At 34.5% G+C, this 27789-nt stretch overlaps 1 protein-coding gene across 5 annotated transcripts in view; it reads right to left on the reverse strand.

The window, feature by feature from the left end:
- The window catches only part of LOC119636176 (tyrosine-protein kinase Dnt), a 91354-nt gene extending 66678 nt beyond the window's left edge, over positions 1-24676 (reverse strand). Inside the window, exons 1-3 of one of the 5 annotated variants that reach the window (XM_038031371.1) lie at positions 24042-24675; positions 519-1800; positions 228-433 (exon numbers count right to left, since the gene is read on the reverse strand). In XM_038031371.1, coding sequence (XP_037887299.1) covers positions 228-339 — 112 coding nt within the window. In that variant the 5' untranslated portion in view covers positions 340-433; positions 519-1800; positions 24042-24675. The other 4 variants (XM_038031370.1, XM_038031372.1, XM_038031368.1 and 1 more) reach the window with 4 other exon arrangements.
- Positions 24677-27789: the final 3113 nt, after the last annotated feature.

Here is a 27789-nt window from a genome sequence, read left to right on the forward strand (position 1 = left end):
CCTTACATGTTTTTTTTTTCTTTTTCGACTTTTACATATGTTGTTGTAAGATGTATTATCTTTGTTTTTATACTCTCGGTTAAGTATATGCTATCTATGTGTCCATGGCTGTATATTGATTTTACAAGAAATATAAAAATTTTAAATTGTGCTGCTAGGCATTTAGCAGAACTAGCAGTCACTTACATATATATATATATATATAAAGCGTGTGTCTTATCACTTACCCATAAGTTTCATGACTTCTTTATGGCTTATGAACACATTAAGATATCCGTGCGTTAGGAAAGGATACCAAGCAACCAAAAGGATCCAATAGAACAACCAAAATTTTGCCATTTGTTTGCACAGCTCTTATCAACTGTAATCGAATGGATTTAAGCAATGATTTTTTGCTTTATATTTTTTTGGCCGGATTTGCTTTAAAGTTGAACTGAAAATTTAACATCAACTTGAGCGCACAATAGTGAAGTAAAAAATAGAGGTGAAAAATATATTTTAAGTAGGATTCGGTATACTTTGGCTTGTGTCCTTTTTTGTGCTTTCTTCTCTTACTCTCTTTCCTTCTTTCCGTTTAAAGTAAGTTTAAAGATTCCGTTTAAAATTTTTCACTTAATTCACAGCAAATGAAGCCGATGGTCAGTTTGCAATAACAGCCACAGCAACAGCAACAACAGCAGCAGCAGCAGCGTGAGCTTTAAATGGATGAATGTGTGTTGAGTTTTTGCGTTTTTCTTTTCACGTAGTTGTTGTTGTTAGTGGTGCTTTTTTCCTGATAGAACTGGCTTTGAATATAAATTCGTTTGATTCGTCGTAACCTGTTTTTATTTTCCTCCGAGTTTTTTGTGCTGATTTTATTGCGGAGAGATGGTCGCTCCTAGAAGAGCCTTTGGCCACATTAAATTCAGAGCAGTCAACAATTTGGAGTGACAAGCGTTTGCATTTTCTTTTTTAATTTGTTGCATTCTATTGCTGTTGTTGTTGTTGTTATTATTATCGTTGCCGTTATCGTTGTTGTTGTTGTTGTTGTTGTTGTTCTTGTTGTTTTTATACTTGCAGTAATAGCCCGGGAGGCAGTTAAGTTCAGTCTGACAATATGTGGTGGAAGAGAATGGCTTGCCTGCTGATGTTTGCGTAGCGGCAATAGTGCGGGTGCGGCATATGTTGTCTCGCCTGTCACGTGGTAGTCGCTTCGTTGAAACCTGTGCTTTTTCTGTGTGTGCTTGTAGCTGATATTAGGAAGCCGTAAGTCCCTCACTACCAGCATATTTGTGTCATTTTATAAAATTTGGCAGACTGCCTGACTGACTTTACCATATCATCAGCGTCGGCATCAGCATAAACATCAGCTCCAGCATCATCATAATCATCGTCCTCGTTATCCTTTCTCCACAAATACAAAAAATGCTGAACGCACAAATGCAAGTGAATGACAGGGTATATCAATGTGAATGTGTTTGTTTATCTTTTTGTTTTTTCTCTTCTGTTTGTTCTTTCTCTTTTCGTATACACACTCACTCACAACTCTGTTTGGCTTGCTTTAAAATAACACGGTATGGTGTTATGAATGCGGCTGTTGGTTACGACGGTCGGTTGGTATTTTTTAGTTATGCGTAGATACGGCCGTCCAGATGGGTGAATGTATCGCTTTGGCTCATACTCGCGTGTTCGTGCGTTGCCCAAAAATTCCTCAAAGAATTTTTTTTGGTTTTTTCGAGTTTTTTTTTGCTGTAATTTTTTCAGACGTTCCTTTGTATGTTGTGTGTCGGCCTCGATGACCGGCTGTCAGCTTTGCTTGAGCTATTGTTAAATAAAAACAAAAAAAAAAAACATGAAGAAAAGAGAAGAGAAAGTAAGTAAAAATGAGGTGTTTTTTTTTTTTTTTTATTGAAAAAGTCAAACTTAGTTCACTTAAGTCCAGCAACACTTCACCAGTTAACCAGCCTCGTCATCGTTGTCTGTGATGACGATGCTACATGCTGTGATGTTTTGTATATGAATGTGGCTATGTGTGTGTGTGTGTGTGTGTGTGTGTGTGCACTATTAAGGATATGAGCCATCGGTCGTTAACTAAAGTCTACACGTATACGTGCGTACTGCCTAAAAGGAGTAGCTTTTCGGTCTGGCTGTCAGTCTGCCTTTTCGGTGGGTGTACACTCAGCTATAAGTTAACACAAATGTATACATGTCTACGTCTCGGTTTATTATAGTGAAAAGCGTTCGTTCGCTTTTGTGTTTTTGTTAACCCCAAAAAGTAAAAAATAGAAAAAATAGGAAAAAAAAAAAAACATTTTCTTTTCTGCTTTTGCTTCTTCTTTCTTGTCCGTTTTACTTTTTTGAATGCTGTTTGCTGTTAAACAATTTATAAATGTTGTTTTAAAAAGTTCTTGAGAAAGTAATTAAAAGTTCGTAAAGATTAACAGTCGTTTGAACGCAACACGCAACGTATGCCAGTGGGTCATGCAACTTGAAATTTTTATTGTTATTGTTGCCCTTCGCCACTGTTGCTGTTAGCTTTGCTACTGTTGCTATTGTTGTTGTTATTGTTAGAACTGTTATAATGTTGTTATATCTACTTTAGAAACCAACGGGTTAGCAGTTCTCTGCGTAGCCTCTTGCTACTCAACTTTTCCATTTTGGTATTTTTTTTCTTATATTTTTTCTGAAAACTTTACCGTTAATGTAGTTTTCGTACATAATTGAATAAGTTTTACGCGTAAATTATAATATATATGAACTGACAACTGACCTATTAAGGTGAGCATGTCTTTCACTTTACCAAGAGCTAATTTTTTTTTATTTTTGTTTATTGAAATTCGTCTAAAATAGTTTTCCTTTAATAGTTGTGTGGAAAAATTTAAAAATGAAGAACTTTCTTCATTTGTTTCGAAAATTTCGCAAAGAATTTCAAAAGTTGTTTAAAATTCTTCAAATTTCCTTTTTTCTCGTTGCGGTCAAACAATTAAAAAAGAACGTTTAAGCCTTAGTTTGGAATGCTATACATCATGTAATCCATGTGGTATCGAAATAATTTTTAATTAGTTTGCTCCTGATGACTTCACGATGCAAGTTGATAAAGCTTTGGGTGCGTGGAGCTTACGAATCAATCTCAAAAACAAAGAAAAGGACGAACGACGCCTTGGAATTAAATATTCGGTCATTCAAAAATTTTATATACTACCGCATGGCGGCAAAAGTAACGTTGAAGCATTTTGACCTCTTTGAAGGATTCTTTCGACTTTTCTTTTTTGTTTGGACACTTAAAGGAGTTACTTACATAAACATTACCTGCCACCCTGTGATTAGTGTGTGCATTTAGATCAAAAAGCAACAACTGACTGCCTGGTAATATGCCATTAAGAGTAAGGCAAACTAAAGCAGACAGTGTTGGAAAGTTTTCCGATTCAAGATGGCCACAAGTATTCCCTTAGGGTGGATTGTACAGATAGCACACTTTCCTATTTCTTTCCACTGCACTTCTGTTTATTCCGCAAGATTGGGAAGAACAAAAGCGAGATACATAGATCCGTGTAATTTAAAAGAAAAAAAAAAAAAAACTCGGGGTCGGGTATAAGGAAAAAATGTAAACAACCTGTAAAACAGTAGAGAAAAAGACGAAAAGGGAAAGGATCGGAGACAACAGATATACAAGGTCGAGAAAAAGAACGTAACTATATCCAGCTTAGAGCAATAATTTCGACGATTAGCACCTCCCGCGATATTCAATTGCATGAATGTGCAGCCTTCCAGCAACCAGCTTTGTTCCATTTATCACATGTCGCGATAAAATATCGCATTTTAAAGACAAGAATTTTACTTTTAAGCTCATAACTGATCAAGTCTGAAAATCAGGATTCCGAGGTCTTAGTCACGACACGGGCCGTAGACAAGCAGATATTGGTAAATCGATCCGGTATTCACTCTGATCAAGATGTATATAAATGGCTATGTATAATAATGTGTATATATGTAAATATGTATGTATAATAATGTATATATGTATGTAAATATATAAATATATGTATATATTTTTGTATGTATGTTCACATAAAAATTCGATATAGTGCGCTTTTCATTTCCTGATAAGCACTTAAACGTGCTCCGGCAAATATAGAAAAATTCATTATATATTTATACCAGGATGTGACAATATTAGCATCCTTTTTGCAGGGAATTATCATATGCATATTTTTCTTTATTAAAATATTTGATCATCTTATTGAGAATAAAATTCCCAAGTCATTTATTAAAATCTTAAACTATGTTGCTAAATAAGTGGTCACTGAATTATGAATGCCATGAGGTTAAATCTTTCAAACGTCATCCTAGGTTTCTTTTTGCGATGTTAAAAAAAAAAAAAACCCGGTTTCTTAAAACCAAATAGTAGTTCGTATTTAAATAGGCAAAGTCGTGAATAAATTCTGATAATTATGTCGTATATCTCTGCTATGAAGAAATAATTCTTTTAAAATGATTGGCAGTTGATAGCAAATTCGAATAACAGTGGCAGGAGTAGTAGTAGCAATAGGAACAACAATAGCACTAACAGGAATGTTAGTATCGATAATAGTGGTATGCAACTTCAGCAGTGACAGTAGTGAGAATATCGCTAGTATTTGTACTGCCTGCAGCAACAGTTTTAATACCTATAACATTACGGCATTTCTGATAATAGTAAACAGCAGTAATAATAAGAGGAGACGCAATAGTAGTAAACAGCGTAGCGTATTGATAGTGATAATAGTGGCTGCGGCAAAAGCATCAGCAGTAGTAGAAAAAAAGTAAGAACATTATAGTGGAGCACGGCCGACTATTAGATACCACCGCGGCTAATACGGTCGTTCATTACTTTCATCCAAAGGCATAGTTTTCGTGGAAGGACGCGTATTGGAGGAATCCTTACATGCGGTGGTATTCAAAGCATAGATCTACGTGGTTCCAACTCGATGAGGTTGATTTCTATGTCAATTTAGTATGATGAACTAGTTTTCACCGTGAAAGATTCAGTTTTCGTAGGGACGATTGCATGAGAGAGAGTTCAACAAATCGCGTCAGCCGAACCAAATTTTCTACATCCATGTAGAATGTCCAAATACGATTGCAGAGCGAGTCTTGTCGAGAAATTTGGAAAATTGCAATTTTTTCGTTAATGGGGAGTGGGCGAAAAGCGAGCCGGTATAAATTATTTTTAGTAGCGTTCGTCGTTGGGTCAAAGCACGTCAACGTACGTAATTTCATCAAAATGGCTTAAATATTGCGATTTGTAGCTTAAACATAAATTTACATGCACACACATCAGACGGACAGAAAGATCGAGGGACGGATAAGTTTAGATCGATTCGGAACATGATTTTGAATTGATCGATATAATAAAAAGTGGGGTTATCTCAAGCCCTCCTGCGTGTTGTACACGTGCGCACAAGCTTAATATACCCTACAGTGCAAGTGGCGTAAGGTATAGATAATTTAAATAGCAATAATTGTAATAGTACTGATGGTTATAGCAAGAGCGTAATGTTATACTATGTACGTACAATATATATAAATATATACACATTATGTTATTTCGCACATTGTAAGGCACTAGTATCAGTGTACTAATAGTAGTAACAATAGTCATAGTAGAGCTTTGATAGTAGTTTTAGTGGTAAGAGTAATAGTAATAATAATAGTCATAGTAGTGCTACTAATAGTAACCATAGTAGTAGGAGTGTAGTAGTTGTAGAAGCAAGAGCAATTAAAAACCGGTAATAGTAGTAGTACAAGTAGTAATCACCGCAGAGTAGCTACTGCTGGTAGTAGTAATACGAATAGTCGTCGTGGTACTAATCTACTTCAAGTATAAATCCATAATGACAATGGGTATAGTACTATAACAATGTTGCGTAGGGGAAATAATATTAGTGGCAGTAGCAAATGCGGTGGGAGCGATGGGAGCAATAAAAACAATAGTGTAACAATACATTGTTTGTGTATCCTTTTGTAACGCACGCATCGAGTGAGCATCGTGGGACTCAACTAAATTTATTTCAACTTTGTATCTTTCAGGCGATTTGACGTAAGGCAAGTTTCAACGAACCTGCTCGGAGCTCTACAGCCGACCTTCCAACAGCTTTTGTATCTGCTCGTGGGTATCAAAGATACTCCGTAAGTTGAATGAAACTTTCCCTTGTACGGATGTGCACAGCTCTCAGCAAGACTTTAGATATATAAAATGGCTTTTTATTACACCGATCAAATCAGAAGGATTTTATGAATCAATCTAACCCTGTCTGTTCGTCTGCGCGCGTATTTGTCTTGTTTCCTTTTGCTCACTCTACAAAACGCAAATTTTTGGAATCTTTTGATAAAATTGGGCACACTGACGTGTTTTGGGTCAATGGCGAACTCCATTAGAAGATGATTCGAATAGGGCTACTTCGTCGACCACTTCCCGTGCAAAGCCTGAGAAAGAGGAAAGGAACCGGCTCTGTTGCAACGAAATAAGAGATGTACAATGATGATGATTGTGAAATTTGCTGCATAATCTAAGTTTTCTGCCAAAAAGTCATAAAAGACTGGCGTGTATGGCAAGATTTGAAAAATTTAAAACCAATTGTGGCCATGTTAACGAAAGATTGCAGCTTTCGGAATCTTGAGGATTCGAATAGCACACACAAACAAACTGATGGATATTTAATGCTTGCATTTTCTAATAGTAAATGTGAAATGTGTATTGTAAATATATATACAAGTTCAGAGCAGATGGAATTTGATAACATAATTTACATTTGATATTTACTTAGGAAATGAAAACAATATTATTTTATTTCTTTTTGGTCGAATAGGAAGAGAAAAGTTTCATTAACACATACGCATATTCTATAATATGATACGATAAACTGATGCTTGTGGATACATTTTTGCACAATTACTTGTGATCACTTGAAATATTGTGTTTGAAAACTAACCTCTCTCTTGCACTTGCTCGCAAACTACTACACTTTCCCTCAAGAGATGCATTACTCACACCATGTGTTCCCTTAAGTGTTTACGTAGAGATTGTGCTTTAACATGCATACAAATATATATATATATATTTATTATATATGTTCGCATGAGTATTTGCGTGCATGTGTATGTGTTTGTGCATATAAAGATTTAGTTTATTTTCTCAAAAATTTCACACATTCATTCATATGAACATTATTTCATATATTTTCATAAATGTGGATATTTATGCATAAAACATAAAAATCTGCTATAAAACTTCTTCATGGGAGAGATCTAACACACACACACACACACACACACACGGAGAGAGAGGGTACAAAAGCGCTCGAAGAGTGCATGAGTTATATTGCGGCTTTACGAACTGTACAGAATAAGTTTCCATGGAAAAGTTCAAATCAAATTTCTATTATGTGAGTATGTTTATGTGTTTTTCTTTTACCCAAAGAAATGTTACAAAATTTTTGAGTTCATAAACTTAACTTTTTTTTTTGGTTTCTTTTCCGCCTTTAGAAAAATAAAATTTTTTACACATGTGTGGACAAGACATATACAATATTTCCCAGCAACGGCAACAGCAGTAGCAACAAATTTTATTTTTTTTTTATATTTTTATTTTTTGCTTTATTCTCGTTGCTAAGTTGTATGTATATTTGTACTAGAAGTTGCTTGTTGTTGTTAGCGAGTTTTTTTGAAAAAGTTGAGAGAATTCTTTTTCTTTTCTTTTTGCTTTTTTTTTTTGTTTTTTTTGGTTTTGATTGTTAGTGAAATTTTGCCAAGAAACTCTTATTTCAAATATAACGAAGAACACTAAAAACATCAAGTTGCTGAGATGCATTCATTTATGAAAAAAAAGCTAGTTGCGATAAAAACAACAACCATAACAGAAATTTCATATTTTTCAGAGAGCTTCAATAACATTTCCAGCACTAGTCTGTCTTCTAACCTGGCTCTGAGGCAGAACGTATGACTGTTAGTTAAAGATATTTATGTAAGCAGAGAAAAAACTAATATCAAGTACTGCTACACGAACGTCAGTCACCAATCATCTAAATCCAAAATATTTGTTATTCGAGTACAAGGTACTATACACCTACTGGACATTTCGAAGATCTAACGAAACATGTTTGAAACTTCGCAAAGTACACTGAATGGCGCAAAGATATTTATTTTCTCATATTCCATTATGCCTTTGGGCTGAAGCTCAGTTATCCGGGCTTTACTCCAATGGATGTGGATGGAGACGATATATGCTTTTCTAGAGGATTGGAAAGCTGATGAGTTTAAAGGCCCCTGTACTTTGTCCAAACAATCGGAAGGAAGGAGCAAGTCTTGTGAAGTGCCTATAAATCGCTGCAAACGTAATCATTGAGTTCGACATCATTAGACAAGATAAGGTAGGACATGTTCGGGGGCAACAAGAAAGTTCGTATTTAAATGTAAGTCAAACAACACGATACTCGTTTGATTACATTGCTCTTCAGGATATACATGCAAGAAAAAAACAAAAGCTTCGTTCGTCTTGGCCCTACCAAGCAAACACTTTTGTGTATAGATGTTTATGTAAATTTTGTGCAAAAAAGTTTCCGAATTTGCTAAAGCAAAAAAAAGAAAGCAAACCAATTTTGTCGCTTTCGAAATTCTTCTAATGATGGAACATGGAAGCACCGTGAAACAGGTCTTGATAAATAAAGTATTACTAACAGTCTGCGGCCGCTTTATAAGTCATTGGGCAAACTCCCAACGTATTTTTTGTTCGTTTTGCTGGAACGCTTAAGGTCTTACGAACTGAGATTCAAATCAAATTTTCTTTTTAATATATTGCTTTGACTTCATCTCAATTGGTAATAATGTGCTGATAGCGATCAAAATTGACGATTTGCCTTAAACCCTCATCCATTGTCTCTCTAATGCCATTCCCATAATTTGGGAATGGGAAGGTTTTTTGACAGTTACTTGTAGATTTTCATTGCCGCAAACCTGACAATTTTGCTTGTTGTCATATCCACCTAGCGGACAATTAACCCCTCCACTTAAGGAAGGTGCACAAAACGTATTTGGTACAGAATCAGAATTTTATTAGTAAGACTTTTTTCTATTTTAAAATGTTGAACGGCTTTTAAACGATTCTTAGTGTAAAATGACGAAAATTGCACTAAACCTGCGATGCCCTGGATGACTGTTTTGTTTTACATATGTTACTGAAGCAAGATTGTCAAATCCAAACCGTTACATATGGTCTAACAAAGTTAGTAGATCCTTCTCAAAAGTGCTAGTTGTAAATAAAACAAGAATGAAGTAAAATGAAATATGCGAACGTTCCCCAAAGTTCACAAAGAGCCAAACGCATAATTTGATGTAAAAAAAAAAATTTTAAAATATATCCAACGACTAAGCTATGCTATGATAGAAGGAAGAGCAGAAGTTTATTTGGGGAACAAAAAAAAAAAAAAAAAAAAAAAAAAAAAACCAATTAATTTAAAAAAAAAAAGAAATTATTTTTTTTTTTTTTTTTTTTTTTATTTTTTTTTTTTTTTTTTTTTTTTTTTTTTTTGTGCATAGAAAATATGAAATTGCAAATATTGTGTATTTGTGTGATTTCTACAGACCTATGATGTTTTTCTATCGGAAGCTATGTATGTTTGCACACAAAAAAGCCAATCATCGATCATAGGTTTTTTTTCGCCCTAAAATGGAAAGAAAACTGCTTGCCTGCTTCCTCGCTTATATCTCTTCATTCCCATAAATAAAATCAAACATAGCGTTCATTAATAATTCAAAAGACAAATTTCCCAGACATTCATCCAAGCCCCATGCATATACATATCCACGCATATGTATATACAATATTTGGATAGACACGTATGTATGTATACATATATACATATATACATATATATGTTGATATCCATACAATTGATAGTCGCACAATGCTATAAACAAAAATGGCATTTGAAAATTTTTTTTAGCAATAGCTTATTAAAGCATGAGCTGCTTTTAATGGAGCTACTCGTGTATATCTGTATGCAGCTTGTAACTCCATAACTCCAATATTCTCTATCTCAACATAATAAGATATTGATACATATTCAGTCAATCCACCCTTATTACCGTAATAGCTTACAAAAAAAAATTTTTTTTTCTTTTTTTGCCATAAAAAGCGACTAAAAAGCATTCTTTGCATTTTTCTTTCGGTTCAATCTGCGAAGCAAACTTCCCTGTACGGGCGAAATGAAAACTTGTGAGCGAGCGATACATATTAGCGACATCATTAAAATCATTATGGTAATGATTAAACGTCTGCCTGAAGAATTTTTCTCATCATCGTCATCGCCTTTATCGTCATGCACAGTGACAAATTTATTAACAAATATACAGCTGCGTTGTAAGCAAAACTTTTCAATTATTTTAATAGTCTGAAGTGAAAGAGAGAGAACTAGAAGAGACGCAGCGGCCGCGTCTTAGTGATAACATAATTGGTTACTAAGGCGATTGTTTGACAACAAAACTTAAAAATCAAATATTAATGAAACTTAATTTTTTGATTTTCTTCTTGTTTTCTATTCGAGACTCACTCATAGCAAGCAAAGACACTATAGCGGGACGTCGAGCGCCGTTGAATGCGCTACATTATTTAACTTCACATTACTACTCATATAACAAGCTTTGAAGAAAAAAAATTTTTTTCTCTCTTTGCAGAGAAATCGAAGAAGTGGTCCGGTGTGAATAATTTCCAATAGCGTTCGTCCTTGGGCCAGGACTAGTCAGTGTACCAAATTTCATCAAATTATCCCAAAAATTGCGACCCGAAAGTTAAGCAGAAGAAAACAAGACGAATAGATGGACAGACAAGCTTAGATCATTTTATGAATCGGTGGCTATAATAAAAGACCGATCTATGCGAAGTCGTTGTGGATGTTGCATACACCCTCACAAACTTGGTATAGCCATGTGCCACATGTGGTGTAGGGTGTAATAAGTTATTGATAAGTTATTGATGAAGGAGGTACGAGTCAAGAGCTTTCTGCGGAAAAACTGAATAAAACTTACTATTTTAGAATTTCTTCCAAGATATTTAACATTTAATGTTCAGAAGGGTTTTGGTGAAGAAATATTTTTTTTGCAGGAAACCTTATTTACCCATATTAATGAACATCGGTAGGGAAATGAAAGAAAAAATTCATTGAAAAGAATACTTCTTACAAAAAAGCTCATTAAAACTTAATATGTAAGAATTTTATTAAAGTATTTAACGTTTACAGCTATTATTTAATAAAACAATGAAACTTTTCTTCGGAAAAGGCTCTTGTATTGAAAAGCTTATTAAATGTTAACATCTTTGCCGTTCATGAAAATATTTAACATTCATTCATAACTACTTAATAAAACAGTGATATAAGGGGAAGTATCCCTACCGTAACAAAAGTAAAATTTCTTTAGAAACATACTTTTCTGAAGAAGAGCTCAATGTTGATGAATTTTTGGAATTTTGTTATTACTTCGTGTTTACTCTACACCATTTGTGGTACAAGAGTACAGTAAATCAGTGTGATTTAGAAAGTGGTACTGTCTGTCTGTCCATCTGTTTTTCTCGTTTGGAGATACTTTGGCACACACTACACTAATGTCTATGTTCCCAAGTGCAAACGCTATCGAAAATGGTTCGGATCGGATCGCTTTTTCGCCCATTCGCCATATAACTATCTATTTTGGAAAGTCGATATATGAGTGTCTGCAGGGTGGTGTAGGGTATTTTCTAGTTGGCCACTTCCCACTATAGTTCTTTCACTGGCTTTAATTATATCCTTCGTTTTTCTAAAGTCTACAGGGAAATCTCCAGGATTTCCGAACTTGTACTGAGGAGCGTACAGAAACATCATTATTTTCAACATCAGTCTTCAATTCAAGTTCAATTGTCTTTATCAATTTTTGCGATTGACTGCAAGATAGTACGGTGAATAGCGGAATACGATTGCCTTTCTTAAAAAGAATTACAAAATAATAAATTTTGTTGTAATGGTTCCTGTCTGGACTGTGTGTAATGCTTCTAATGCGTCGCCTTTCTCTTGCACGATTTCTATTTGTTGCCTTATCCCGCGCCGTGGCTCTTAATAATGTAAAAATGTTGTCTCTTTTTGGCAAAAGGCATACGATGTTGTGCTTCATACATAATAATTGTGCGTATGTATGCTGTGAGCTTGATTAGGAAGCCATTTAAAATTGGTGAAAAAGAACGGAGGGGAGGAGATGATATTCGAGAATGGAGAAAATTAAAAGAACATAGTTTTTGCCAGTAGCTACGCTAACAAATGCTTCAATTATAAAATGGCTTTTAAATCAAATCGGAAGTTTACTAAACTATAAGAGAGAGAACAGACAAAGTTTACATTCCATCCTAACAAACTTCTTTCATTCTCCTCCATCTTAAATTATATTGGAGTACACACCCAAACTCACACACACACACACACACACACACATACATACATACGCACATATACATAATCATATAATAGATCTACCATATATTATTTTCTTGATACTTTTCCGGGAGACTAATGGAAAAGCAAGTTTTATTTGTTTACCTAAAAGCGTACAAGGTTGCCCTGGCTTGGTTAGCATGGCTTGTCTATAAGAAAACTGCGTTCATTTACTAAACAAATATTCTACTCGCAATCCAAATAACTTGTTAAGCGACGAAGAGTATAAGAACGCATACAATCTTCACTTATCGTTTCTTCTCGTTTCACATTTTACCCATGCATGCACGCTTCACTTCATTTTATGCCACTTGATGCAATCTACAAGAGGCCAGGAGAGTTGGTTTTTAGTTGCGTTAAGTGTGAGATCTCACTTGGAAAAGTTTTTTAACATTTAACAAATAAACAAGTGCCAAAGTTGTTGAGCATTGTACGGACCTGCAAGGAGATGAAAATTTCTTAAGAATTTTACTCTAAATTTAACACAATATTAACTTTCTCATCTAACACAAGGTACATACGTGGAAATAATATATACGTATATTGTATATATATACTTAAAGCTTTACACGTATAGGTAACTTTCTTATATGAAAATTGAAATTGTTTTTATGGAAATGTAAAAGAAAACCTATAACAACTTGAATTTAACTTAGTTATAGGCAAGGCAGAGCTGAGACTAAAGATAAAAAGAGAGAGAGACAGACAGAGAGAGAGAGAGAGATAGAGAGAGAGAGAGAGAGAGAGAACAATTGTCGCATTTAAGCATTTCCGTATCCGGTAATTTTTGTGTAATTTTGTCGTCTTCACAATGTCGTGCCGCATAGAATGACAGGAAGCATAATATAGTTGTGCTAAAGATTAATTTGAATTTGCCTCCATGTCCGGACAGTTAGAAATGTAAAAAAGTAAAATCAACAGAAACGAAAACTAACAACAAAATATATCAACAGAAATTGCATATACAGTCATGAACACATAAATAGCACGCATTTCATGGTAAGAACAAATTACAAAGTTTATGAAGGGATTTAAAAAAAGAAACAAGTTAAAGCACTATAGTGTGCCACTGCCCACCATTAAATAACCTACACCGCTTGGTTTAATTTAGTTCTTCATATGGCGAATGCCCAAAATAGGGTTTTATACGAAGAGTGGTCGAAAAAGCGGTTCGACCCGAGCCATTTTCAATGGCCTTCGTCTTTGAGCCAAAAAATTCAATATACAAAATCTCATCAAATTATCTCAAATATTGAAATCGTTACATCGGAGCAACATACGGACGGACAAGCTTAGATCGACGCAAGAAATTACTCAGAATTTATTGTTATGATAAGAGGTGGATCTAATCGGTTCAAGTCTTCCTGGGTGTTGCATATAGCCTTGTACCAGAAATGGTGTAGGGTATAAAAATAATAAAAAAAAAAAAAAAAAAATTTTAAAACATAATTTAAATCTCCAGCCGTACATCTAATATGCTACAAGCAATAACAGTATCGAAGCATATGCTTCACATTAGCAAGCTACGAAGAGTACAAAATAAAGCACTAAAGCTGTCAATGAACCTACAGTTTTCCACTAAGAACTTCAGATACTTGGTGATTACGAAGCGATATCCGAGGGGATTGATTTTATAATTGAAAAATCTTCCATCCGAGGTCTCCAGTGATTTAATCCTCATGTGGTTAACTTAAATATACTCGAGTGCCTCTGCTTGAAATTCTTGATTACCTGTTTTCCTTTTTAATTTCTTTGAATTACTCCCCTTATCGTTGCTTAAGGTTTTGTTTATTTTTGCAACAGTTTTTGTTCTTGTTTTTATTTGCTCTCTTGTGCGCTCTCAAACTTTTTCTTTCAGCCTGAACGTATATTGAGTGGTGAGGCCTGCTCGTCTTTTCTCATACTTTACACGTTGATTTGTATAGGAGCACGTATGAAGAAAAATGAACCAAGCGAAGACATTACAGTGGCACACACGTTACAAGTAATCATCTTAGTGACTTTTCAAAGTAAGGCGATGTACACAACATTTTCAATTTCACCAAAGCATCTCAAAAATTCCGATCTGCTTGAACACAAGCACGCAAGACATCTGTCAGGCGGGCATGCATACAGACAGACAGACAACTTTAGAATCAGTTGGATCTAACTCAAGCCCTTCTGAGTGTTGTAGAGATCTCCACAAGCTTAATACACCCTTGTGCCACAAGTCGTATAGTGTGCAAAAATACTTGCATTATTGTAGAGTATGAAGCGAAAGACATAAAAACCTTGGACACGATGACAGGACAGAATTCCTTACAAAACAACTTTTTGTTTTTTATTACTTTGTCAATATTTCGCGCTGTCTATTGTCGCTTCACTTCGACTGCCTAGTGCCAATGTTCTAAAGTACAAAGTACTAAACAAATCATTCTAGTTGCAACAATAACAACAACAACTTGTACGATAAGAAATTCCTTTTTACTCATCACTCCTAAAATCTGCCTGATGGACTTTGGGAGCAGTTTTTCATCTACATAAGTCTTCCTCTCGAGCTTGGTGGACAATTAATTCCTTCAATTTTCATACAAAATTGTAAATGCCTTGAAATGTTGCTGCGGCCTCCTCATAAGATATTTTCTTGAACATCAAAAAATCCTTTGATGAATTAAAGTTTGTTGCTGCCGATCGGTTAAAAAATGCTGATATCGACACTAAATTTGATTCATTTTAGTTTTAGCAGCATAATTAACACTAAACGTACCGACCTTTCATCCTACCATGAGCGGTCAAATGACCGCTCCAAAAGAACGTATGTATCTTAGTAAAGTAGATAGTAAACAAAATATTTTTCTGATGCTACTATAAAAACTCGTTCCCCGCTTTTCGATGGATGTATGTATATTTTACGAAAAGTCAATAAGCTACATGATGATACATGGTATGTTTAGTGTTAATATTTTAATTCATAATTCGTTCTAGTAATAATAAACATAACCGGAGAGTCTATTGAACTCGACCGTCAATTTCTATTAGTTGAGTATCATGTATAAGTAGAATAAATAAATAAATAAATAACAACAAAATTTCGCAGGTATAATTGAATTGAATCTATATGAATTGATTCCTTGAAAGGGTCTCACGATACTCGCTGTATATTAGATCACATTTTCAAAAAATTTTTAATTTGTTTAACGTTTGTTCGGCTCATTCGTGACAGCTGGCGATAGGATAAGAAAAATGAAGCATAACAATGAAGAAAGCTATGTTCGGATGCTGCCGGATCTTTTGTACTTTTTCCACAAACAAAAAAACAAAAAGATTAAATTTTGATATTCTACACTATTGGATGGGCGTGGCCGATTTTTTTTCATAAAATACACAAATTTATATTGTTACAGCTTACGAGTGATCGCTAAAATCCCATTTATTTCTTTATTTGTAAAAGTAGAGCTGCTGCCCGCTTATGCTGTGCTGTGGGCGTATCTTTTGTTATAATTTCACGGTATTTGGTTGAAGACCTTCGAATATTTCCGCCAAAGGTAAAGCCGATAGCTTAATTTTAGCGACGAGGAGAATGTCTACACAGACAGCCGAACAGACAGACAGACGGACAGAAAGGCGAGCGGGAAGACGGTCAAGTAGACAGAGGGGCGGATGGACAAATGGATAGGGGTCGGATTGACGGGCAGACAGGCGGCAAAAAAGACGCACATGCTTTTGTCATCCTAGAACTTGTTGTTGTTAATTAAGAATATGTGTATAGCCTTGTTACAGGTGTTACAAATGCTTTGACAATTGAACATAACCTATCCTTCGATACTTGCTATAAAAACAGTATTTGGATCTACTGTGCTATACGAAATCGTAGAAAAAAGTTACACAATTGTATTCTTCTGTACATACTGCTAAACCTTTCCATTTTCTATTTTAAATAAATTTACATATGCTTAAGTTTCTCTTTTTGAGTCCTCCTATTGCTTCAGTTATCTTTCCCCTTCGAATCTAGTATTTTTAAAGGCTAAAACACAAATCAAAACACAGAAGAATGACTCTTTCAAGGACTGCGTCTGTATATTTTGGAGACATTTTTATGATTCATTCCAGAACAAGCTCTGTGCAGCTAAATGGAGAAAGCAAGAAAAAGCAAAAAAAAAAAAAAACACCTAAACATTAAACTTCAGAACGCGCAGTTTTCTTAGCAGAAGGGATAAACAATTTTGTCAACTGAATGTAAAATCGTTTTTTCATTGTCTAGAGAAAAACAATTTATTAAAAATATATTTGCGCTATTTATGTGTCCTTGGCTGCATATAAGCCATGGGGTATACATACTCATACCTTAGTGTTATTTAAGATGTAAGGCTTCCTATGATTATTATATGCCAACTATAAGGGTGATAGCGGGCGCCTGACAATGTTTGACTTGAATTTCACTAGATCAGTACCTTAGAAAGACGATGATGACGGTGATGTCGGTGGGTGCTTTGTGGGCTCTGTGACTATTTGTCGTTCTCGTTGCCGTTGTTGTTTGCAAAAGCATTCTACGTTTCGGTCGGACTGGCTAACATACAGGAAATAAGCAAACGGTTTCCTACACAACTACGTTTTGTGTACGCCCGCCCACTACATACATGTATCCGTTTAACCGTACACAGAAAGATGTACGTGAGCTATATTCACGTTACAATTTGTTAAAGACCGACAATAGAAGGTAAAGAGAAGAGAAAAAAAAAAAAAGAATCGACAACGACCACAATGAGCATAGGTTTTAGAAACGTAGCCACGTACACAAAATTTATTACAACAAAAAGAAAAAAGAAAAATCCGTAATAAGATAGACCTAAAGCTTTAATACTTTTAAATTCTTGTAAAAGTGATGACATGTCATCATCATCAGTATCAGCGTCAACATAAGCATCAGCATCAGCAGTGTAGAGCGAAGCGTAGGAGCATAAGGACGAGAGAGATAAAGTTGGATTAAGAAATCACAGCGAGAGTTTTTCTTGCATAAGAAAGAGATGATGAAGATTTTTCTGGTTGAGATTGGTCAGGGAAATCAGTTCTGTTTTTCTATTTACGTGTATTTTACTTGAATCGCAAAGAGATTTACTGAGTACATTTTTCTGTTAAAGCAAAGAAGAACGACAAAGACAGATGAAAGCATAAAGTAAAGCAAAAGACGACGACATTTTAATATTCATTTTTATGATATTCTCTTTGAAATTCCTTGGAAATTATTCTCTGTCTCTCTCTCTCTCTCTCTCTTTAAACTTGCATTGAAATTTTGGTGCCACTGTTCACTGTTCACACAAGTTCACTGCAATCTTTTTTGGCTTTTATTCGAGCCGTTTGCATGCAGTTCGAATTTATTAATGAGTTCCCGTTAAAGGATTAATTTACAAACACAAAGCTATGTACAATTTAGCTTTCGGCGATGTTTAAATGAAAGTGACACTTTTTTATACCCCTGGCGAAATATGGATTCCACAAGCGATGTTTGGAACTCATCTAGAGACGGATGCATTTTTTCATTTTGTTTAGGCGGATAACTTGGACTTATTACGAGCTTTAGACGATAAACGGTCATTGGAAGGAGTAACGTGTGGTGGACATGAAGGGTAAAATATTGCAGTTCAGTGTTGCCCATGCTTCTCAGAAAGATTTTATAATATGACAGTGGCTGGAAATTCTGAATTTGATCCGATCCGAACCACTTTCGATGGCGTTCGCGCTTGGGCCACATATGTCGCAGTCAGCTTCCAAATCGATTGATATAAAAAAAGATGGGTCTGCTTCACGTTTTTCTGGCTGTTGCAAACATCCACATAAACATAATGTACGCCGACAGGTAAAATTTTCAAAATTCAATTAATTCGTTCTTCCTCAATCTGGAAAAATTATATTTAATGAGTTTGTTGTTCTAAAAAAGCTACAAGTAATAATTGAAGGTATCTTTGATGCAGAAAAGTTCCCAACATATTTCCCAAATACAGCATAAAGCAATTACTTTAGAAAATGTTCTTCAGTATAATTTATTTTTCATCATCATCATCATCATCATCATCATCATCATCATCATATCTAATCTCTAACTCTTAAATCATTTAATGCTTTTAACCTTCTTTTTTTGATTCTTTTTAAGATCAGCTTTACTGTTCTAAACCACATTATTACAGCGCGCTGTGGATAATGCTTTAAATAAATGCTCATGTTTGCTGTTAAAAATTGTAGAGAAATAATGTAAATTTTAGAGAAACAACATTTACTTTTGGGTTTTTATTTATTATCAAAATTATGTTTATAGACAACAATAGTTAAACAAATTTAATGTAACTCCCACTATATAAATTGTGTCATTGTGGGTCTGTGAAAAGTTCGCGCACCCCTAAAATAAATTTAAACAATTGCTAGCAATATTAAGGTTTTATTGTTTCTTGGAAAATTTAGTCATCATCATCGTTATAACAACAGCGGCCATTAACGAGCTCAAGCACTCACTTAAAAAACGAGTAAAGAAAGCAAGCGAATGCAAACAAAATATAATAAAAACAATATGCACTTGTGTGTATGTGTGTGTGTTTGTGTTTGTGCTTGTGCACTGATGACTGTATACACATGCATGGTCAATGTGTGTTTGTTTTATTTTTTTCAAAATTATGTACGGTTGGGTAGTTTTCTAAATCATTTGTTTTATTTATTTTATTATTATTATGATTTCTTTTCTATTTGCATTGCATTTTATTGCCGATATAAAGCAAAAAAAAAAAAAAAGAAGAAAATAAACAAATAAACAAGCAAAGAAATAAAGAAAAAAAAAAAAAAAAACAACGAATAAATGAAAAGAGAAAAAAAGGACATTTTTTTTTTTTTATATACATGTTAGAAGCCAGTTAAAATTAGAAACCACTAAACACAGTTCTTAAGGGGTGACTGGTTTTCACATGGATATGGTATTTGAAAAACCCTATTTTTTTTTTTTTTTTGTGTTTTCATTTTTCAAACACCCGCTCCCTCTTCTGCAGCTAATTTTTCTAAAAGCACATTAAAAACATTTCGTTTTTTTTTTTTTTTCTTTTCTTTTCTAATGTTTAGAAAAAGGCAAAAAGAACGAAACCATATAAAGCCGGTAAGGCAAGGAATCCCTTTTCAACCTAAATAATAACAACAAGAACAACAAGAACCGAAGGAGAAAAATATGCCAAAAAAGTCTGAACAACATATTTCAGTAATTCTGTCCGCTTGGCTTCTTCGTGGTTGTTATCCCAGACTTTATCGTCATCATTATCATTGCTGTTATTTATATTATTATGGGTTCTCCTTTAATGAATTTTGACCCTTAGAGTGGGACTGGCGTAGGTAGGGAGTGTGAAGGAGTTTTTTTATTTATTCTCATTTTTTTTTTTTTTTTAACCATGTTTTTGTATAAAGCAATAAAACCATTAAAACGTTTCTTTTTCCTTCTTTTTTTTGACATATATTTTTCATTTTATTTGAACGGAACAGCCGGCGAACTTTAAATGTATGTTAGAAGAATAAAATCCAAAGTTTAAGGCGGCTTAAGCTAAGCTAAAGAAAAAAGAATTTTTTTTTTTTTTTTTTTTTTTGATGACTCATAACTGTCAACATGTTCTAATGTTGTTGTTGTTGTTGTTGTTGTTATGGTTGTTATACCAAAAAACATTTATTATTGAATTTGTGGTAACGTAGATTTTAGCCTATCGATAAGTCACCTAAATTTATATAAAGGTATTAACACACAATATAGTGCCCGGTAACCGGTTACCAGTAAAGTAAAATCGAAAATTTATATTATGTTGCTCCCGAGAGTAATAACAGAAACGAACAAAAACTTTTTTAATAACACAAAAACGTAAATCAAATTTTATGACCCATTGTGTCTCTTATCCATACCAATATACACATCCACATACATATGTACATATATATGTATGTATACGTACCTACACGTACGCATTCAGTTTATCCAAATGTCGCATCTTTAGCAATTTAGCCAATATGAGCAATATTAACAGAAACCAGACAAAAACAAAAAAAAAAAAAAAGCAGAAGCAAAAAAATATGAAACCCAAGTAGACAATATGTTCGTTGATATTAATGTATTCGTCGCATACATACAACAATGCATGCATGCATGCATGCATATGATGTATAAGGAGTTATGCCGGCCACCTACAATACTATTTATAACCAGTAAATGATAAAGCATACGTACATATATATATAAATATATATAAATAGATGAATAGGGTGTAAAATACCAATTACATCGCGTACACTCACTCACTTATGTACACATGTAGTACATACTCTCGTACCCGTTACTTGCGTCATGCAGACACCATTAATTCTTCCTTTTGTGTGTATATATATATATGTGTGTGTGTGTGCGTGTGTGTGCGTGTGTGTGTGTGTGTGTTATTGTTTTACAGTGTTAATAATGGTCATATATATCAATTTGGCGTTAGGCTGCCAACCTTTCACCGCAACAGGAATTTTTGCGGTCGTCATACAATAAATACGTACAAAACACATTTGTTGCTATTGCTGTTGGATATTTTACAAATTAAAAAAACAAAAAAGAAAAAGTGGCAACAAAGTATTCACTAAAAGTGACCGCAAATAGTGGCCTGAACTACTGAGTCTGCGGAGATACGACAAAACACGTTTAGTTTATAACGCAAAAAAGAATTTCATCGCAAATTAAGTATCCCGCGTATACGCCAACCATCGAAAATTACACAAATGCCGCTAATATGAAGCATACCTAAAAAACATATGGAATGATTAACAAAATGTGTAGGTATGCAAATAAGTCATGACCGGTTGACGTTCTTTCTTTTCTTAAACGAAAAAGCGCTTATTTCAAAACAAATCTAGAAAATTTCGTTATTGGCCATCAGTTACAGCTTACAGTTTTGCCTTTCTTTCGTTTTTCTTTTCATATGATTGGTCATTATTTAGAGGATGTCCGCTATTCGGGTAACGTGATGGGTAGCGGAAAGAAAGAAAGAAATGTGGAAACGATGATCGCAGCCTAGCGAACGTAAGTTCAACGATAAGGCCGACACGGCTATAAGGCATTCCTGCATACCTGCAAGATCCCTGTATTGCAAACACAGTGCTCAGAGAGAAGAGGAGAAAGAGAGAAAAACATAGAGAATGGCTATGCCTTCACCGACTGCGCACTCACTTTAGCTACGACTTGCATTTCCGGCAAGGGTAACGCGCTTAAACAAACTGCAATCTCGACAGTAGGTCATGTGAAAGTGCTGAACGGTTTGGTTAATAGACGCAAATTTTTTACTTTACCATAGTATGTGCCTTGGAAGTACCTACACACAAGCACCGCACAGTCGTGCGGTTCCACGGACCGCGGACCACGTTACTATGCGAAGCCTTAAAGTATATCGAGAACGCTGGGCAAACCTCATTCATCGATGAGTAAATCAGCCTGTCGTTCCACGCAAATCTCCAGCATAAACTTGGATGCTTCTAAAGGCTCGATGCAAACACAAATGAATCCATTAGGTCAACTGATAAAAACAATGTAATAAAACAAAATGTAATGTAATGAACACACTACTTGAACATACTGCTTGTCAGTGTGGACGTCACACATTTTGCCACACCTTCTGCATATTTAATTTGCTGTATTTACATGTACAGCATTGCAATCCTAGACGTGTCAACAAAACTATCAATTTATGCTAACATAATTGATTCCTTTGTTAACGATAATATCGAATGTCATGATTGTCATAATACTGTCTTTTATGTTATTTTTAGCACATCCTTTCATGTAACATATATTTCTTGTTGCCAATGATTTTGTTTACAAAAACTTTCCGATAACTTTTTAATTAAAAATTTCTTTAAGGAATGGAAGAGGATCTATTTAATAAAAATTAAAGAAGAGTTTTCAATGGAGCAGGAAACATTTTTTTGTTTTGTTCACCATGTGCATGCTACAATAAGTTCACTCACAAATGCCGACTCGTTCATATTAGGTAATAAGAACGCAATTATGATTAATTGGAACCGCGAGTATAGTTCTACTTCCTTTTTTAGGTTAAATGCATAGCTGGTACTTTAGCGTAAATGTCTTTGGGCCGCGCAATATAGAAATATTTTTATGGCGAAACTGCGACACAATTGACACTGAAACTTATACTTATTTCATAAATTTAGGTTTACGGGAAAGCTGTGTCCGTTCCGGTTACGACAAGTTTCAACATATTTCATTAAAGATAAACATACTAACATAGCAAACGAACGAAAATCATTCGTTAGGATTAAGTGGGACATTATCGTGTGCCCTTGGCTATTGACAAGGTTTGTTTACGGCACTGTATTTTTAGTGAATTCCTAGATGGAAGAAGCGCTACAAAAGCACATAGAGATTTATTGAAAGTGTTCGCGATGAGTATACAATGTCTGATATAACTTACAGAAAATCGGTCGAAAAATTTTAAATAGACGATTTCGATCCCTCAGATAAACTGCGATCTAGACGATCCTCTGTCATAGACGACGATACTGTGAAATTCATGACAGAGAAAAAGCCTTTTTTGACAACATTGGAGATTGCGAAAGTGCTTGATTCCACTTAAAAAATCAGTTTGAACCATAATCGGAAAGTAGAATTCTAAAAGCGAGCAGCACTCTCCGGTGGCCCTTATATATACTTTGGTTGGCACACAATTCTATATAGCAGTTAATCGGCTACAGACTTCAATCTGATGGGTCCAAAAAGAGCTATATTTTCGACATCCGCAAGAAATACGTACAATTTGGTATTTGTCTTCAATGGAAAGTAAAATGTATGGGTTCTCATAGTGAAAAAAACATCTGTAGCTTTAGTTTCGGGAAGACTGGGCAAAATTTCCATTTTTGTAGAAATAAGGGCCAATCCATGGCTGAGTTTTATGCTGATAATAAGCAAATTGTGATTACCAGACGGGGTGGGGGACAAGCAGGCACATGAAGAAATCAGTTAAGTGCACATATATATATATACATAGCATAAGTGGTCACCAGGGCGCTTCTCTACCCATTGAAAATGTTCACTGAGCTCACGATATCTCTAATATAATAAATCGGGTGATTTATATTATAAGCAGATCGTAGTCACTTTAGGAATAAATCATACTTTCTAAAAGTGGATAATTTACAGCAATTAAATCCATAAGAAACTTATATGTGTGTGTTAGGACAAATCTAAAGTATCATAAATTTTAGATTAGTATGAAATTCTAAGCCGATTAACTTTTATATTCTTCGACGACACACATATATAAAATTCTAATTTCAACGTACTTTATCATGTTTCAAGCAGACAGAGCTTTAGTTAAGATTCTGACATAAGGTAATAGTTGAAAAATGAACAAATTAATCTCCAACAGAATGTAGTTGATGTTGACTAAAATCCATATGTAAAACGTGCGGATGTGAAAATGTTATATATATGTTTATATATATGAAATATGCATATTTGAACAGACATCAATTTCGAGCATATTTACTTTATTTTATTTAATAATAGCATCCAAAATAATGTATTCATACTTTCATACTGGCATCATCAGTGTGCTTTGAACCATGAATCGCTGTTTAATATATAAATTAAATTCTTTTTCTTTTTTGATAGTCTACCTTTAAGTGAATTAAAACTCTTTTTCTATTGCCTACTTTCGATTATAAAACATTATGTTCTTACAGCTTTTAAAAAAGTTTTTTATAGCCTATTTTTAGGTGTTCAATATAAAACATCACTTTTTTCTCCTCTTTCGAATTTTACATAGTTGTGTGTGATATTTTTTCCATTTCATATACGACGACGCTTTTCTTTTTTTTTTTTCTTTATCAGAATTTCACGATTTCTCTTTTAATGAAATCAAAACACAAACACATGAATTTTCATTTCATGTATTCGTTAACACACAAAAAGCTTAAAATGTAGTTTCTGTATTGTGTCGACTGTGATATACCGGCCGAACAAACGAATTGAGTTGTTTCGAGCTGATTCAAGTCAGGATACGCTTGAGCACACACGACAACCACAAGTAAATGTACCATTTCGGTTAACACACAAATAACCGCAATATAAGGTTGACCGACTACTACACCCTTTTTACTCTCCCTTTACTCAAAATTTATCAGCAATCGCACACCCATTCGCGTACATTCAAACTAACCAAACATACAAGTACACATAAATACATAACATATACACGCACACGCACACACACACACACACAAACACACACGCATACAATACCATACTAAAAACCTCGAAATCTAACAATTTGCATATCTATCGATAAACAAAAGAGCCGTAAAAAAAAAAAGAAGAAAATAAACCAAAAATGAAAGTTTTAATACACACTCCCACGCATACAATTACACAAAATGAAATTGAATGAATAGTAAAAGTAGTAGACCATGACAACATATGTGTGAGGTAGCTATTATATCGAAAAAATCGGGAGCCTATAAAAGCAGATAATCTGCTTTTGAGTTATATACGTTTTTTCATTGAATATTTTTTTCAATTAGTGATCGAATATAAAAACAATTTTTGGAGAATATAATAAAAACGTTGTCCCTAAAAGATTTGTTGATATCTATTGAAACTAAAAAAAAAACAACAACAACAACAACAACAACAAAAAACAGAAAACTATTCTACGCTTTGAAACGATTCCGGATTATACGTTATTTAATGAATAGTTTAGTATAAAACGGCTCTCAAATTGATAGAAGAATTTAAAGGAACGTTTAAAACGGGCGCTTATATAAGGCATCACGTTGACTATTGACATGTATCTAAATGATTTTTTTATAACCAAGCTATGATTTTACTGAATGCTCCTACTAATAATGCTCTGACCAAAGAAGAAGAGAATGTCTTTGCTTAAAACTGCACTTCAACTTGAAATCGCTCGTGTCAACAGTCATCCTGCGCTAAATTCATACACTCGAATATCCTAATCAGGCAGCCAAGCGACGCAGATCACATAGAAGGCACACAGTTGCAAACCATCGCTTTATGCACTGGGCGTCTAGCTGCCTGCTTGTCTTATTGTCTGCCAGCCGGACAATCCATTCGATAGTTTGTCTCTTTGTTTGGCCCTTTGAAAGTCTATCTGTCTGAATCTCGGTTTGTCTGACTGTACAATTGACTATCAAACTGACTGCTTGTCTCTCTATTTATCCAATGGCGTGCTCGTCCTTTTGTCCTTCCCTAGCTCCCTTCTCTTTTACCACTAAACACTAACCTAAAAATCTGTATTTATTACATACGCCCGCCCACAAAAAGGACAAACTTTTTCACTGTCGCTCGATAGAGGCTATGAATATAAACCTTTCTTTACCACAACTAATTAAAGCAAAAGCTGGTTTGACCAATGCGCAAGCATCGCCCCAATAAGCAAGCAACGCTTGACAGAAACTTGTCATACATACTTTACAGGGCCCTTTAAATGTATAGTGGAAAAATAATCTTCACTCCAACGCCATTCTTACAACCAGAGTCGTGCAGTGGTCTATTGTGGCGGGTTTTACAAAATTCGCTCCACGGCGAAGGTGACTTTCTTAGATGCTTTCTCACGAGAAGAGCGACGATCATACAAAGACAAGGTAGGTGGATGAACAAACCTAAATCGTATCAGGAAATTGCGTCGGGTCAATTACTTTGAGTATAAATTTCTAAGTATTACAAACCGAATGTACGATTTAGTTAACTTCCATACTCGATGATGCCTATGAAGAATAAATAACAAAAAATGAAGAAATAAAAAAAAATGTATAAGAAAGAAAACACAAAAGCAAAAATGGGAAAATTTATTGACATTTTGAATACACATTTGAATTTATTGCATACCTACATGCAGGGGAACGAAAAGTGAATGAACTAGTTTTGAAAGAGATTTCAAGCTGCACACAAAGAAAAAATTGAATTTTACTTTTTCTGTCGCATCTATTTTAATATTAAAGACTAAGGCTTTAAACGATAACAAACAAGCGAATATCGTAGGATTTTTTATACAAAGTTTACTTGAATTTAATGATTTTTGATCAACATCCTGTAAAGGTAATGATAGACCTTTACTGTCTTTAAACGTAGTTATTATAGACTCGTCGTATATGCTGATTCGCAGAATAAGAAAAGGTTCCGTTGTATAATTAAGTTCGCCTTAAGCTCTTTCACTGATGTCATTGCAACTCACTTGGCACGCAGACCTTGTTGTATAGTTAAGTAGTTATGTAACTTGAAACATTTTAATATGAAATTAAAGGCAAAAATCCTAGATGCAGCGAAAAGAAACAGTTACAGCGCCAGTACAGAACAGATCTTACAACTGGAGAACGACTTGCTGAGTCAAGCAGTGACCAAGCACGGCAAACACTGAAGTATCGCTTAAGCCAGCGTAGCAATTGCGCAGAGCAATCGTCCTCTTGTAGAAGGTTAGATGCCAAATATTGATTGGATTTGTGAGAACATGCGTGCCCTGGACACTTTTGTAACAAATTTTAAACGATTTTGTAACATGAATATAAGAAAGTGACTTACTTCCGCCTTCAATATTCCTCTTTTCAAGAGGGAGACAACAAATATTGAACACACACAGTTTTCATTACGCTTTCGGTCTTGATGGATTATGAGAAATCACAAAGAAAGATTTGCGAAAGCTTATTAAAACTGTAAGGAAAGCTTAACAAATTTATACAAAAACTTTTGCTTTTTGTCGACTTGTAACCGCAAATAACACAAAATGCTGAGGCAAAGAACAAAAAAAAAATCGTAAAGATTTGCTTGTTTTTATTAAGTTCACTACCCACCCGACGTAATGAAATTAAATGATCTTGAAAGAACATTGCTTGGATCAACTTTCCCTCCTACAACCTAAAATATCAGACACTACTGAGTATCAAAAGCCAGAAAGAGCGCGTACGTGTCTTACAAATTTGTTGCTAATTCTTTTCATATCTATTAACCATCTTTAGTTCCAAGACTAATAAAAAATCGCCGAAACAAAAGCTATGTCGATAAGTCGTTCTTACCAAGTTTTTTGCACATTCGTCGCTCGCAATTTAGGGAACGTTCTTGCCTTTCTTGACCCTGGTTGCGTTTCTTGCCCATTTCTCTCAGGAGAACTAACATACTTCATCTAAGCTTAAAAGAAAGTCGCAATGCTCCGTAGATTTGTTGCACATTCTTGTTATGTTTGATTTCCACTTTTTTGCAAGAAACCTAATGAACCTCACCGAGATAAGCGAAGAGCACCGCAATGTGTTATTATTTTGTACCAAG

The sequence above is a fragment of the Glossina fuscipes genome, unplaced genomic scaffold (genome assembly GCF_014805625.2).
Source record: "Glossina fuscipes isolate IAEA_lab_2018 unplaced genomic scaffold, Yale_Gfus_2 28, whole genome shotgun sequence".
In the NCBI taxonomy this organism is placed as follows: Eukaryota; Metazoa; Arthropoda; class Insecta; order Diptera; family Glossinidae; genus Glossina; species Glossina fuscipes.